Source organism: Silurus meridionalis, chromosome 9, assembly GCF_014805685.1.
Source record: "Silurus meridionalis isolate SWU-2019-XX chromosome 9, ASM1480568v1, whole genome shotgun sequence".
In the NCBI taxonomy this organism is placed as follows: domain Eukaryota; kingdom Metazoa; phylum Chordata; class Actinopteri; order Siluriformes; family Siluridae; genus Silurus; species Silurus meridionalis.
Genome location: NC_060892.1, coordinates 5639266 through 5653152, shown reverse-complemented (window position 1 = coordinate 5653152; position 13887 = coordinate 5639266). Strand labels below are relative to the sequence as shown.

The following is a 13887-nucleotide window of genomic DNA, read 5'->3' as shown; positions in this document are numbered from 1 at the left end:
TAAAGAAACGGGCGGTGGAAATTATGATGCAGGTTGAAGCACAGTGTTTCATTGAGGATAAGCAACTTTTGGGAAACAAAGTGTGGACGAAAACGCCGTTTTCAAATTAATCCGGATTAGTGGTTACAGTGTTGGACTTTGGACCTGAAAGTCGTGAGTTTAAATCCAAGCCGTTCCTGTGCCCATGAGAAAGACTCCTAACCCCGTAGCTGCCCGGTTGGAAAAAGGGGGGTGTCTAAGCAAATGCAATATATAAATATAAAATGTTAATATTTTAGGGAAACAGCAAGTCAACAAAATTTTGTTAGAAAATCACAAGTAGAGACGTGTGCCAAGAATTCTGACAGGAGCAGGACTGGGATAAAAAAAAATAGATCACACCTCTAATTCAGATCTACAATAAATAGTGTATGATTCTGCACTCATGGTTAAAAGGGTGAAGCATAATGTTTTTGTTGTATATAAATGGTATGAAGATTTTCCTTGTCCTTTCAGCTTCACGTGACCTCCTGCTCTCACCAAAACAATTGGGGGAAGAAAAATGCTCCTGTGACTGATTTCTTAGGATCTTGCACACCTACAAATGACTTCTATTTCATGTTTTTTTTTTTTTTAAAGATATAGAAAACATTTGGTCAGATTAAAGAAGAAAAGCAGAATGTTGTGAAAACTGGTTTTATCAGTTTTGTACATTGATTGAGAAATGTTTCAACATCCAGAACCCGGAGCCGAGGCGTGTTGAATCGGGACTGCAGGAAAAACCCTGTAGGAAAATAAAACGTTTTACGTTCACGTGACGATCCTGAAGTTCATGTGCACTAATTTGAATCACAATCGAATCCCTTAACATTTCACAGGCATTAATTTGGCCCAGAATTTTTTTTCTGTCTCTGTGGCCTTTTTGTTGCCATTTCCTTCTCTGTAATTCAGGCAATGGCACAGCAAAACTGAACTCAGCAACACTATATTATTAGGCAACTTGCGCAGATCTTTTTTTTTTTTTTGAGGTACTCGACCAAAGTAAAAACAAAGACGTAATGTGTGGTTTCCTTGAAACTCCAGAATTGATACAGCAGAAGAGTTAAAGTTCTGGGTTGAAGTCCTCAGGAGACATAGGTAGAGCTGTCGGTCATCTTCAGGCCACTGAGACCCTCTGGGCTGCTGAAGAGCTTTAGCATGTCCACCTCGAGCGGGTGCAGGCGGCCCGTGATGATCATAGAGTGCAGCGGTGCTCCCAAGTCACACGCCGCCATCTCGCGCAAAGATCCGGCTCGAACGGCCTGGTCGTCTGCTCCCACCCGTGCCAGTCCCACACACACGGTGTTCTCGGTGATGGCTACAGCAACACACAAACCCAATAATCTCATCAAACACTTTCAATCAAACCTAATCCAATTTTCATGCAACGCCGGACAGATCGTTCACCGGGGCAGATGGTCCAGCCGTGAGTTTATTACTCTGTATTAAAGCAATGAGTCCAGACATAGGCAAAAAAATAATTAAACAATACAGATTTATAGGTAGAACAATAGAATTCAGATGGACTGTCTCCATGGAGACATGGAGACGTTTTTCTCAGTTGCTTTGGAGCATTTCTTGAATCATTCTTAACGTTTGTACACCAGTAAGTGGATTTCTCAAAACAATTAGTACAAACATTGTATTTCTTGCAAAAGCCTGTACTTTTCTCAAAATCCTACTGAAAATGCACAAGGCTAAATTTCTTCTGCACAAATTTACACGTTACTGTATGTGGGACATTGATTACAAGAGACCAGACAGGATTTACACTTTTAATGCAATGTATTAGTGTTCATTCGCTTCCTGGATGTTCATCCATTTTTTTTTAAAATAGTAATTCTGTTTTTCTCTCTATTTGCTCACCAAATTTAGGGTTCGCGAGATTCACCTTTGACCTATTTTAGAGAACTAGTTGACCAATCTAGTTGTTAATCCTGTCATACACTCACCTTTATTAGTGACATTCTAGATTCATCTGAACAATTCGTCAACTCAAGACACATTTGACTTTGAGATTGTGACAACTAGTGTAACCATTTTGCATTCGATGAACGACGCAACGAACTGATGCCGAGATGTTTTGGGGGTTAAAACTAATCAGGCGGGAACCAGTTTAATATATTGTGATCATCATGAAAAACACTTGATAATGCAGAAAATTGTATACAATCAATTGAATAAATCTCCAAAGCATTCGCTCCAAAATAACTGAGGAAAACTCAAATACCTCAACGCTGCAAAATTCTCGAATCTGACACTCAGAAAGTGTTTATAAATGAGGCTGGTGCGGAAAAACGACTGCTTATAGCTGCTATAACATAAGTGAAAACAGGAACTGAACTCTAGGACATTAGATTATATTAAATGCAGCTACACTATATGGACAAAAGATATTAGGACACCAGATTTTGTGTTTGTTTCCCCCAAAACCATTACCACAAAGTTGGTAGCAAAAAATTTTACAGGACGTCTTTGGATGCGGAAGTATGAAATTTTCCCTTAACTTGAACTAGGAGACCCTAAACCTGTTCCAGCATAACAATGGACCTGTGCACAAAGCCAGCTCCATGAAGATATGCTTCACATGGTTTGGCTAGAAGATCTGCTGTAGAGCTCTGACCCTAAAGAACACCGCTGAGCTGAAAGTGATTGCTGACAGCACCCCAGGCTTCCTCACCTCACCTCCATCAGAACCTGACTTTACTAACACTCTTGTGGTTGAATAAAATGTCCACAGGAGCACTACAAAATCTAATGGAACATCTACCCTGTAGAGTGGAGGTTATTTTAATAGAAAACAAATGAGGACTGGATGTTCAGCACAAACCGATCTTATGGTCAGGTGTCCACAAACTTTGGTCCATATAATGTCCTGATAATGTATATTGTGTTGTGTATAAGTTGTGGTTTATGAATGTAATAAGTGAAGACCTGCACAATGTGCCAGAGAATGAACTGTCAAAAGTTGCAGGTCAGCAAAAAACATTTTCTTTTTCACCTGGTTCCTCTGCTCGTTCTCGGCGGTTCTGCACGACCTCCAGCAGCTGCTCGGCCGCCTGAGCCACCGACATGAACCTGGGTGGCTCGTAAACCTTACGCCCTCTTTAAAGAGAGAGTGAGTGCGAGAAAGAGAGAGAAAGAGAGACAAAGAACTCTAATGGACTTGTAGTATTTATGGCAATTGTTCTTAAGATAGACATATTGACTGCGAGTACTGAGTGCTCTTTACATGGTACAAACCCTCGTCTTAATGCATCACTCCATATTAACTTAATACAGGAAACAAGCGCTAAATGTATTCGCCTTGCTTTCTGCTGAACGACGAGGCTGAAACCTCATTCGACAAGCATGCTCGGCTCTGACCAGAAACCCAGAAGAGTGCGTGTTTCTTCCATTTCCGAGGAACGATCCAACTGAATCAGTCGATCTGGGAGAAATTAGGGCCTTTTCCCGGTTCCACTTGGGCTGTGGCATAGCGGTATTGAGGCCTCCGCTCTTTCCAGCGGCCGCAGTGGAACATGCAAGCCCACCTGGGTCCGTGTGAAATGGGAGGTGAAATTATAACGTGTTCTGAAGCGTGAAAGAAACGAACGACCTTTTCTGTAAGCTGAGACGCAACGTGCCCTTAAAAAGCTCGGGCTGTAAATCAGATTTTTCGAGTGCTTGAATAAGAAAGTAATAAACGTTTCGTTTCTTTTTTTTTATGGCACATCAAGAATCCAAGTAAAACAAATAACCGTGTTTATCCCTCCGTGGTCAGCTCACCTGGGTCACGTCCAACTTTATAAACCTTTAGAAAGCGATCGTCTGTAATAAACCACAATCTCCACTGACAAAGTGCTACAGGGCTGCAGATATAAATCAGACCAGACGTCTTACCTCATAAGGTTCTCCATGGACTGCTCCTTCACTTTGATATCTGTGAAACAGAGAATGTAACATATTAAATAGAATTCATATTATTGAGTGTCCTAGTCTTTTCCATCATATTTCTTCAGTCGTTCTACTAAATAAACTGGCTGTAACATTCTTTTATTTCAATTCTTCATTAGAATTGCATATTTTTCATGCAAATATTTTTACAACGGACATTGCCCAAGTCCAAGTTACAGTTGAGGGGCCTTGCTCAAGGGCCCCAAGAAATGCAGCTTGGTGATACTGGAAGTTAAACCTGACCTTCTGATTAGTAACCCGGAGCCTTAACCACTGAGTTACCACTTTTCTCCTTATAAAGATAAATAGGTTATAAAACATAAATTAAAGTGTTGGTGCCTTTAAATGTAGTGCCTATAAGATCAACTCTTATGAGTGAGCCTGGTGACAGTAGCATGGAAGAAAGAGGAAAAAGCTCCAAACGATTTGAACTTCCACACAAAAAGGTTTCTCTCAAGGTAGATTTGTTTATCCAGCGAGTTAAAATGCTAGCCGGGGTCTTCAATTTACGGCATTTGGGAGACGGCCTTATCAAGAGCGACTTACAAAGTGCTTTGAAGCGTTTTGATAAATACATTCTATTGCTGGCTCACCAGGACAAAGACTAAAAATACAATTAGTCTAAACCTCTTTTGGGAGACATTCCACTGCCATGCCACAACAGAGACTAGTCTGAAATCATGGCTTTCCTTGTACCCTTAGAGATGGTGGAACCAGTCGAGCGGTGATGGATTATTGGAGGGAGCATGGTGCAGTGAGGGGAGAAGGCTGGGGGGGTAAGAGCTTAGAGGTAGAGGGTTGATGGTCTGTTTCACAGGATGCCATGCCAGTGGAGGAAACTGGTATACAGAAAGCCAGTGAAGGGAACTGGTATACAGGAAGCCAGTGAAGGGAACTGGTATACAAGAAGCCAGTGAAGGGAACTGATGAACAGGAAGCCAGTGGAGGGAACTGGTATACAGGAAGCCAGTGAAGGGAACTGGTATACAGGAAGCCAGTGAAGGGAACTGGTATACAGGAAGCCAGTGAAGGGAACTGGTATACAGGAAGCCAGTGGAGGGAACTGGTATACAGGAAGCCAGTGAAGGGAACTGGTGAACAGAAACCCAGTGAAGGGAACTGGTGAACAGAAAGCCAGTGGAGGGAAATGGTATACAGGAAACCAGTGGAGGGAACTGGTATACAGGAAGCCAATGAAGGGAACTGGTATACAGCTGAGGAAATCAATGTTTATAGCTTTTATTACAGAAGTGATATAAAGTACTTATTTGATTATATTTGATACTGCATGCAGCTTTACATGCATGATAATTACTGCCAGAAAACAGAATTTAGGATCTTCTAGCATACAAAGAAGAGACTTACAGGCACTGACACACACACAAACTCATTTACAATCAAATTGATTATGCTACTTTGGAGTAATCTGTGTCAGGCTGATAAATAATCTATGGCTTGTTAGTAAATGTAATGAAGGATAAACCAATCAGTGTGCGGTGTCTGGAGTGTGAGCTGTCTGGTGTGTGTGTGTGTGATGTCTGGGATGGGTGTGTTGGTGGAAGGTGAAGCAAATAATACGGGTCTCGCTGTCTGCTGTTGAATAATGAGGTTAATAACAGCTCACATTCACTCTGGCCTCATGCTGATCTGAATCCCACCTGAGCCCTCACTGCCCAGCCTTCACCACTACCAGGCAGAGGGCGGAGTCACCTGTCATTCAAATTCTGCTTTCTTTGGGGATTTGATCCCTTAAGGTGGTGGAGTTAAACCTAAATCATCATTTCCCTATGAAGACCATCTGGTGCACGTATACACACATGGGCAAGCTCACACACACGCGCACACACACACACACACACGCACTTGCGTCGGATACATTCATGCCTTTTGTGTGTGAAAGAATTAAGCTGATTTAACGCCGACTCCAGGGAGAACACAGAAAGGAACAGTGTGTTGCGGGGACAGGGTGGAGTCAAGTCCCTCAGGGAAGTGTCTGGCTTTGACATTTTCATTGCCATGTCTTTGTCGGTCATGTTCATGTGTCCTCATATACGGGCAGCGAATTTTACACCTTGCGCTGCTCCAATCCTCAGTTACAAATGGTTGCCATGGTTTCCCTGGTTGATACTGGGCAAAAGAAAATGGCCACAGGATCAGTGTAGCTAGCTCCAGAACCAACTGGAGGTCTTTTGGTTAGACACAGAAATGCACATGTCACTACTGCATCCTGACCCACTAGTTTGAAACACAGAGGCTGGAGTTTTTTTTTTCAGGATTCTGCAGGTTCCACCAAGTCAAATTTAAGACTTTTTACGACCTTTTTAAGAAATTTAAGTGTAGCTAAACTTGCACTACCCCGTAGCTGAAAAATAAAATCCGTTTCATGTCTGTAAACCAATGCAAGAGAGGGTCACGCCAATAGCAGAAAGCTGATTGGCTGTTGCATGTTGGTCTTATTTGTAATCGTAATACAGCAAATTGTATTTGGACGAGTGAAAGAAAGAACTACAAAACCACGGAAACTAACAAACAAAAACTTTCTACGGTGTTGCAGGAGCATTTAAATGAGAATGAAAGGTAGCGTTACATGGGCATCGGAAAATAAAGACTTTTTATTTTAAAACTAGAATAAGAAATAAAATTATTTAAAAGTAGAACAGCGAATTTAAGACCTTTTTAAAGCCTAAAATTCATTTTAGATTTTGGGTTTGACATCCTGCTATATTATACTTCTTCTTCTTCTTCTTCTTTCGGCTGCTCCCGTTAGGAGTCACCACAGCAGATCATCCGTCTCCATACCACCCTGTCCTCTACATCTGCCTCTTTCACACCAACTACCTGCATGTCTTCCCTCACCACATCCATAAACCTCCTCCTTGGTCTTCCTCTTTTCCTCCTTCCTGGTGGCTCCATCCTCAGCATTCTTCTACCAATATAACTCATGTCCCTCCTCTGCACATGTCCAAACCATCTCAATCTCACCTCCCTCACCTTGTCACCAAAACGTCCTGCATGGGCTGTCCCTCTAATAAACTCATTTCTAATCCTGTCCATCGTCGTCACTCACAACGAAAACCTCAACATCTTCAGCTCTGCTACCTCCAGCTCCACCTCCTGTCTTTTACTCAATGCCACTGTCTCTAATCCATACAACATCTCAGGTCTCACCACATACAACCTCATGAAATGTGTTTAGCTTTATTACAAAGTAAAAATACAGCCTGGAGGGAAGTAGCCATCATGGTGAATGCTGAAAACAGCTTGAAAACAAAGCTGGTATGAACCCAAGCATGTAGCATTCCAATCAAATGTCAATTCTCACACTGATCAGTACATTATTTCTGTATGCAATTAGCTTTCGAAGCTAAAATAGGAGTTAATTGTTCACATCACGACATTGGCCTGCTTACCCAGAAGGCAGAGCGTGTGCATTCCCATGTCCCTGTTCTTCTTGATCTTATCGTAGAAGCTCTCAGGTTTCCAGCTGTCTGTCCAGAACACGATGGACACTGTCTCACCAAAATTGTACAACTGGCAATTGACAAACAGACAGACAAATAAATGTTACACAACATCCACTGAACATCCCATTCCACATTAAGTTCCCATTTGCTGTTAGAATAAACTCCACTCTTCTGGTGAGATGTTCCACTAGATTTTGGAGTACGCTTGTGGAGATTTGTGTGAGATTCTTTCAGTCACATGGCTGTTAGTAAAGTCAGGTACTGATGTAAGTGAGGATGAGGGGGTCTGGGGTGCAGAGTCAGCGTTCACATTCATCCCAAAGGTGTTCAGTAGGGTTGAGGTCAGAGCTCTAGAGCAGAAGATCTTTCACTTCAACCCATATCTTAATTGAGCTGGCTTTGTGCAGGAGCATTATCATGCTGGAACAGCAAGCTCCTAGTTTAATTGAAGAAAAGATTTACTGCATCCAAACGCATATACTATTATGTGCCTCAAACTTTGTGCTAACAGTCTGAGGAGGAGCCACATATGGCTGGAAAAGTCTGGTGTCCCAATACTTTTGTCCATATATACTAGGGATGGTAACATAAAACTAAACCGATGTGATGCATCAATTTATTTATATATATTTAATAGTAGATGTGCTTTTACTTTTTTTTTTTTATTATGAAAAAAGATTGGGTTTTTTTCTACCTAATCTGTTTCTCGATCGCGTTCTCTCAGCACCACTGCTGCTACGTGAATATGACGCATCACAACACTACGGAGACGGAGGCGTGTCCTGAGAGTCACATGGAATACAGATTGACATGGCAGAGGTAGAGCTGCAACTTCCTGGAGACACAACAGGAAAAGAACGCTTAATAATTTTATGTCTTTTTTTGAAACACAAAGGTCTGTGTGTGAAAGAGTAACAAGTCAGAAGGCACTTGTGTGAATGTAGGATTTGTTGTCTGTCTGAACCAAAGAAATAAAAGTGAACTCTCTCTATTATATTGAATAGCGCCAATAGCATCGTATTTATTCCATCATGGCATTGTATGGCATTGAATCGCATTAAACTGCATCGTAATTGGGGTGAAATGCATCGCACCGGTAGCTGCTTCATATGTATCTTTAATGCATCGTATCGTTGGCAACCATCAAGATGCGAATCAAATCTGCCTCAGTTATTAGTGATGTGCATCTCCAATATATAGTGTATGTATATAATCGCTGAAATGTAAATTGGTCAAATGTGATATAAAATCATTTTTTGTCCTATGGAACTTTATAAACACCTTCATTTTGTATATTTTGAAATTTTTTTCATATCCACTGCTATGTGAGTAACTACCAGTACTGGGCCAGGTGCTTCCTGTTACTTAGTGAGTCAAGCCTCTGTGTGTGTGTGTGTTGATTTGATGGCTCGCTGATCCAGCTGACACAACAAAAACACACTCTTATCGATCTGCTCGATCCCGTGCAAGCTCGCACAGCCACTAAAAGGTGTCGTCTATCAAAAACAAATATTTATGCACTTGCGGTCATTGTTTTCGCATTAGAGTTAATGAGGTATAAATGGATTGGATAAACAGAACCACGCGTCTCTGGTTACACGCGGTTCATCCTGTGATGGTTTGTTAGTGCCGTCCACGCGCTCTTTTCTCATCCCAGTGGAAAAACTGATCCAGGATGAGCTGATGGGATTAAACTATTTTCAATTACAGGACTAATAAATCACAGGACTGATCCCAGAACAGCAGTGTGAGAACAGCTGGGGTCTCAGGGAGCACAATGGTGCTCGAACAGCTCAATACCCAGCCGTGTTATTGATGGATCCGTGCTGAATGCCGGGAAGATACACGGCTCGGCACGCTGCTTTGAGGATGGTTTTGGATTGAAATGTATATACGTTCTACTACAATGGCGCATGAGTAAAGTTTGCATGAACAGTTTTGCATTTAATCGCCTCAACAATGTGTAATGAATGGACATTCGATATTAAGGATGAGGATGGGTTCCCTTTTGAGTCTGGTTCCTCTCACGGTTTCTTCCTCATGCCATCTCAGGAAGTTGATCCTTGACACTGTCACCACTGGCCACGACTCAGGGATAAACATACAAATTATAAGGAACGAACTTATAGGTACTAAACGTTTACAATCATTTCACAATCTCTATAAAGCTGCTTTGGGACAATGTGCTTTTTTAAAAGCGCTCTACAAATAATACAGAATTGAAATGAACGTCCACATGACTACAATTTCAACTGTTTAGCTGTAGTTGCTGGATATGATAAAGAGTTTAGGAAAAACGAAAGGACTACCTGCAGCCCACAGCAGCCCACTGCATTCAGGATAGAGGCATTATGGATGACTCTGTACTTTATCCCAGCATTCACTGCTCTCAGGACCAGGTCACTGTGAGTTGTGGCTCTAAAACAACAACAACAAAATAAATCAATTACAATGACTACAAAAACCCCCAAAGAAAAACAAAGAAACACAAAAATGAAAAATGGTTATCGAACATAAACCACAATTTTCCTGCTTATAAGTGCACTATTTAGATTTTAGTATCAGCCCAAGAAATGTCAAGCATCTGGCTTTGAAATATATCATTAAACATCATTAAATAAGAATCGTTTTTGTCCAAAAATGAGGAAAAAAATAAACAGTGAAACAGGCTGCCGGTTTCAGGGCCCGAGTGGGTTTCAAATCAGGGGAAAAACACGCGGAAAGGAAATGCATACGAAGCCAACAGCATGTATTACTGCGTGGTCAGGCAATGGTTTAGCAGATGAATACTGGCCAATGAGGGCTTCTGAGAGGAGCCCAGGAAAAAAATCACAGAGGTCACAAGTTCATCACTGTATGGATGCAGACTGAAAAATCGTCCATGTGATGTTTAGATGATGTGCATCCACAAAAACACGTTTATTGTTCTTTTAAATATACACTCTGTGTGCTGCCAGTGTCTGGTGTAAAGGCATCTGAGGCATCAATGCGGAATTATATATCTGTTTAACAATTAGGTTGTCATATGTAGCCAATATGGCAGGTGGTACCCCAATGGTGAAGGCAATGGACTTTGAAACCAAAAATTCAAATCCCAACCTCATCAAGCTGCCATTCCTGGGCCCCTGAGCAAGGCCCTTAGCTGCTCGGTTGTATTAATGAGATAAATGTAAGTCGCAATGGATAAGGACGTCTACTAAAAGCCATAAATGTAAATGACCTAATAATCCATGTTTCTCTCTCATCTCCCCTTTTCCTCCTCCTTTCTCTCTCTCTATCAACCTACCCAATGATCCTGAACCCTTCTTCTTTCCAGCCCGATTCATTCTGAAGGCTTATATATAGAAGGAGCTTGAAACCATTCACTGCAGCTGAGGATCAACTTAAACAGCCCAAAGATACATGAGGATTCTGTAAATCGTTTCACTCAAGAAGATGGATTAACAGTCTGTTACAAGGGTTCAAGACTACATTTGCCATATTTTGTAGTCAAACACTCATTATAGAACAATTAGTAACCGCAACAATGATGGGACTGTAATAACTGGACATTCGGTGCCACCCAGATGAGAATGAGTTCGCTTTTGAGATTCTTCTGACCAGTTTCACCACCGGTTTGCTCATTAGGTATAAACTTATAGGCACTAAACTTCTAATTCAGATTTTATAACCTATTTATCTCTGTAAAGCTGCTTTGGGACAAATGTCTCTTGTTAAAAGTGCTAAACAAATTGAATTGAATTCGAATCAAACATAAGATAAATAAAATATAATTGCAATTAAATTAAATTATTCTTTTATCATTCTAAAAATTTACAATTATACAATTATAGTAATATAGCCATCTGTTGGCTTTCTGAAGCTTTCTATCCTTTAATTTTCCTTTTAAACTTCAAATTTCACAATTTTATCCTTTTCTTCCATTTTTTTGCCTGAAGACCAGTCTTTGAATGCGCTTCACTGCATGTTGCACTGTGTCTGGTTCTCTATGTGACAAACAGTATTTCAATAATAGTATAAGTTGTATAAGAAATGTATATTTTTGGGCTATAGCCAAAAGTACGGTAATATAAATATTGTGGATTTAGTGACGGGGTGGGGTAAAGACCAGTAAAGCATCCAGGGTACTAGAGGTTTCTGTGTGTGTATATATTTTTTTCTTCTTACCCAAATGGATCTCCCACCACCAAGAAGGCCACATCACTGACATCAGCACCCTTGAGGATCTCATCTGCCTCCTGTTCCACCATGTCTCTGTCTGCCAAAATCAGCTCTCGTCCATAATACTTCTCCTGTACACACACACACACACACACACACACACAGAGAGAGAGAGAGAGAGAGAGAGAGAGAGAGAGAGAGATAATATGACTATTCATTATTATGAACTGTTCACCAATCCCTGTTCAAGCATAAAAAGCATCTCATCATGCACAAAACTTCTGGCCTTCAGGTGGATGAGCTACAACAGCAGAAGATCACATCTAGTTCCACGTCTTTCGGCCAAGAACAAGTGTCTGAAACTATCATGGACACAGATTCATCTTGTCTCACCTGCTTTTTTTTTCCATGTCTTCAGCTGTTTAGTTTCAATGAGTCTTCACATAAAACAGCCTAAGATGCTGAATCTCCACAATGTATTTTGAACCATTCTGAGTAAACTATAAGGGCAGTTTTGTGAAATTCCCAGAAAATACTGTTACTGAGACTTAATCCAGCCCTTCTGGCACCAATAACCAAGCGACCGATAAAGCCATACTCTTCTCTCATTCTCATTGTGGATGTGAACATTAAAAGTTCTTGACCCATGTTTAAATAATCTGCTGCCGTCACATATATTTTTCTGGTGAGTGCAAATAGTTTGTGCTTTAGTGACTAAATATGTTTTTTTCTATATCATTTTGTATATGTAGGACGTTTTGGAGAGATTGTGAGAGAGGCGCGATTGAGATGATTTAGTCTTGTGCCAATGAGGGACATGGGGTTCATCAGGAAAAGAATGTTGATCCTCCAGGAAGAAGGAAAAGAGGAAGGCCAAGGAGGAGGTTTATGGGTGTGGTGAGGGAAGACATGCAGGTGCTTGGTTTGAAAGAGGCAGATGTAGAGGACAGGGGGGTTATAAAGACGGATGATCCTCTTTGGTGACCCCTTATGGGAGCAGCTTCAAAGCACAATATTAGGTAAAGATAAATACACACTAATTGTACAGTAAAATGGTAAGAAATAGTACCTTTTAATACCCATTTTTCACCTCAACTGACATCCAAATCATGTTAATCATTATTAAATCTTTATTAAAACATATTATTATTATTACTCCAGAGTTTAAGTGGGTGTGTTATGAAGTACAGGGTGTTTAAGATGACACAAGCTGACTCCTGCTGTTTCAGCCTTTCTGGAGAGATTTCAGGTAGAAAAATTGTACAGAGATTTTAAAGAGTCCAATGGAGTCGCATTTTGTCACCCGATTTGTCCATGTTATTTAATATAATTAAGATTCGGTAAAAAAAAAAAAGAAATGTTCCATGCATCCCCTCCATTTTCATACCAGTGCATCTTTCCCCACAGTCAGTATGGACGTGTAGGCTTCCAGGTAAACGCGGCTGCATTGCTTGATTACTTCCAATCCCTTTACCGTGATGTCTTTAGCATCCCCGAGCCCGAGACCGATCAGATAAAACATTGCTGAAGACGCATGGACGTTCACTACTGGAGCAACTGGCATCCGTTTTGCCGGAAAGCAGCAATCGTTTACGACACTGTCGCGAATCGGGACCCTTCTCAGCGTGTTCTGTACTTGAGTTGATGTTAAACTTATTTGAATAGCATTTATAGTAAACGTGCATCAGATAAAACGTGAAATAATTGTTTAATATGTATAAATCCAATATTTAGGATATTATTATATTACCCCAACGTTTCACAAAAACAGATTTCCAAACAACCTGATTTCTTAAAGCAGCCTGATTATTTAATATGAATACAAACTACTGAGGCCATTTTTTGAATAATGAATATGATAAAATATTATTTAAAAAAATAATAATATATATAAAAAAGAAATATATATATAAATACTAATAAAATAATATAATTTAAATGATTAATTAATTAATGAAAATATATAATTAATAATTAAAATGCTATTTTACGTATACAGTACTGTACTGTATTAATATATATATATATATATATATATATATATATATATATATATATATATATATATATATATATATACAGTATATTATATACATACAGTATATTACATATAATCTAATGTACTGTATATATAATGTAATCCGTATAAAAGTTAGAAGAGGTACAGTTTCTCTGGCATCACCTCATTAACTGTGTGTGGAAATCAGTGTCCTGATCTTCTTTTTCTTCTTCTTCTTCTTCTTCTTCTTCTTCTTTAGCTACTCTTATTAGGGGTCGCCACAGCGGATCATCTGTCTCCATACTACTC

At 40.2% G+C, this 13887-nt stretch overlaps 1 protein-coding gene across 1 annotated transcript; it reads right to left on the bottom strand.

Moving 5' to 3' along the window:
- Positions 1-659: 659 nt before the first annotated feature.
- dph5 (diphthamide biosynthesis 5) lies at positions 660-13201 on the bottom strand. Its single transcript, XM_046857554.1, has 7 exons — positions 12967-13201; positions 11586-11710; positions 9728-9836; positions 7365-7485; positions 3901-3940; positions 3020-3123; positions 660-1336 (listed from the first exon to the last, which is right to left on the bottom strand). Exons 1-7 carry the CDS (start codon positions 13141-13143, stop codon positions 1104-1106), a joined length of 909 nt encoding a protein of 302 aa, XP_046713510.1. The 5' UTR covers positions 13144-13201; the 3' UTR covers positions 660-1103.
- Between the last annotated feature and the right edge of the window lie 686 nt (positions 13202-13887).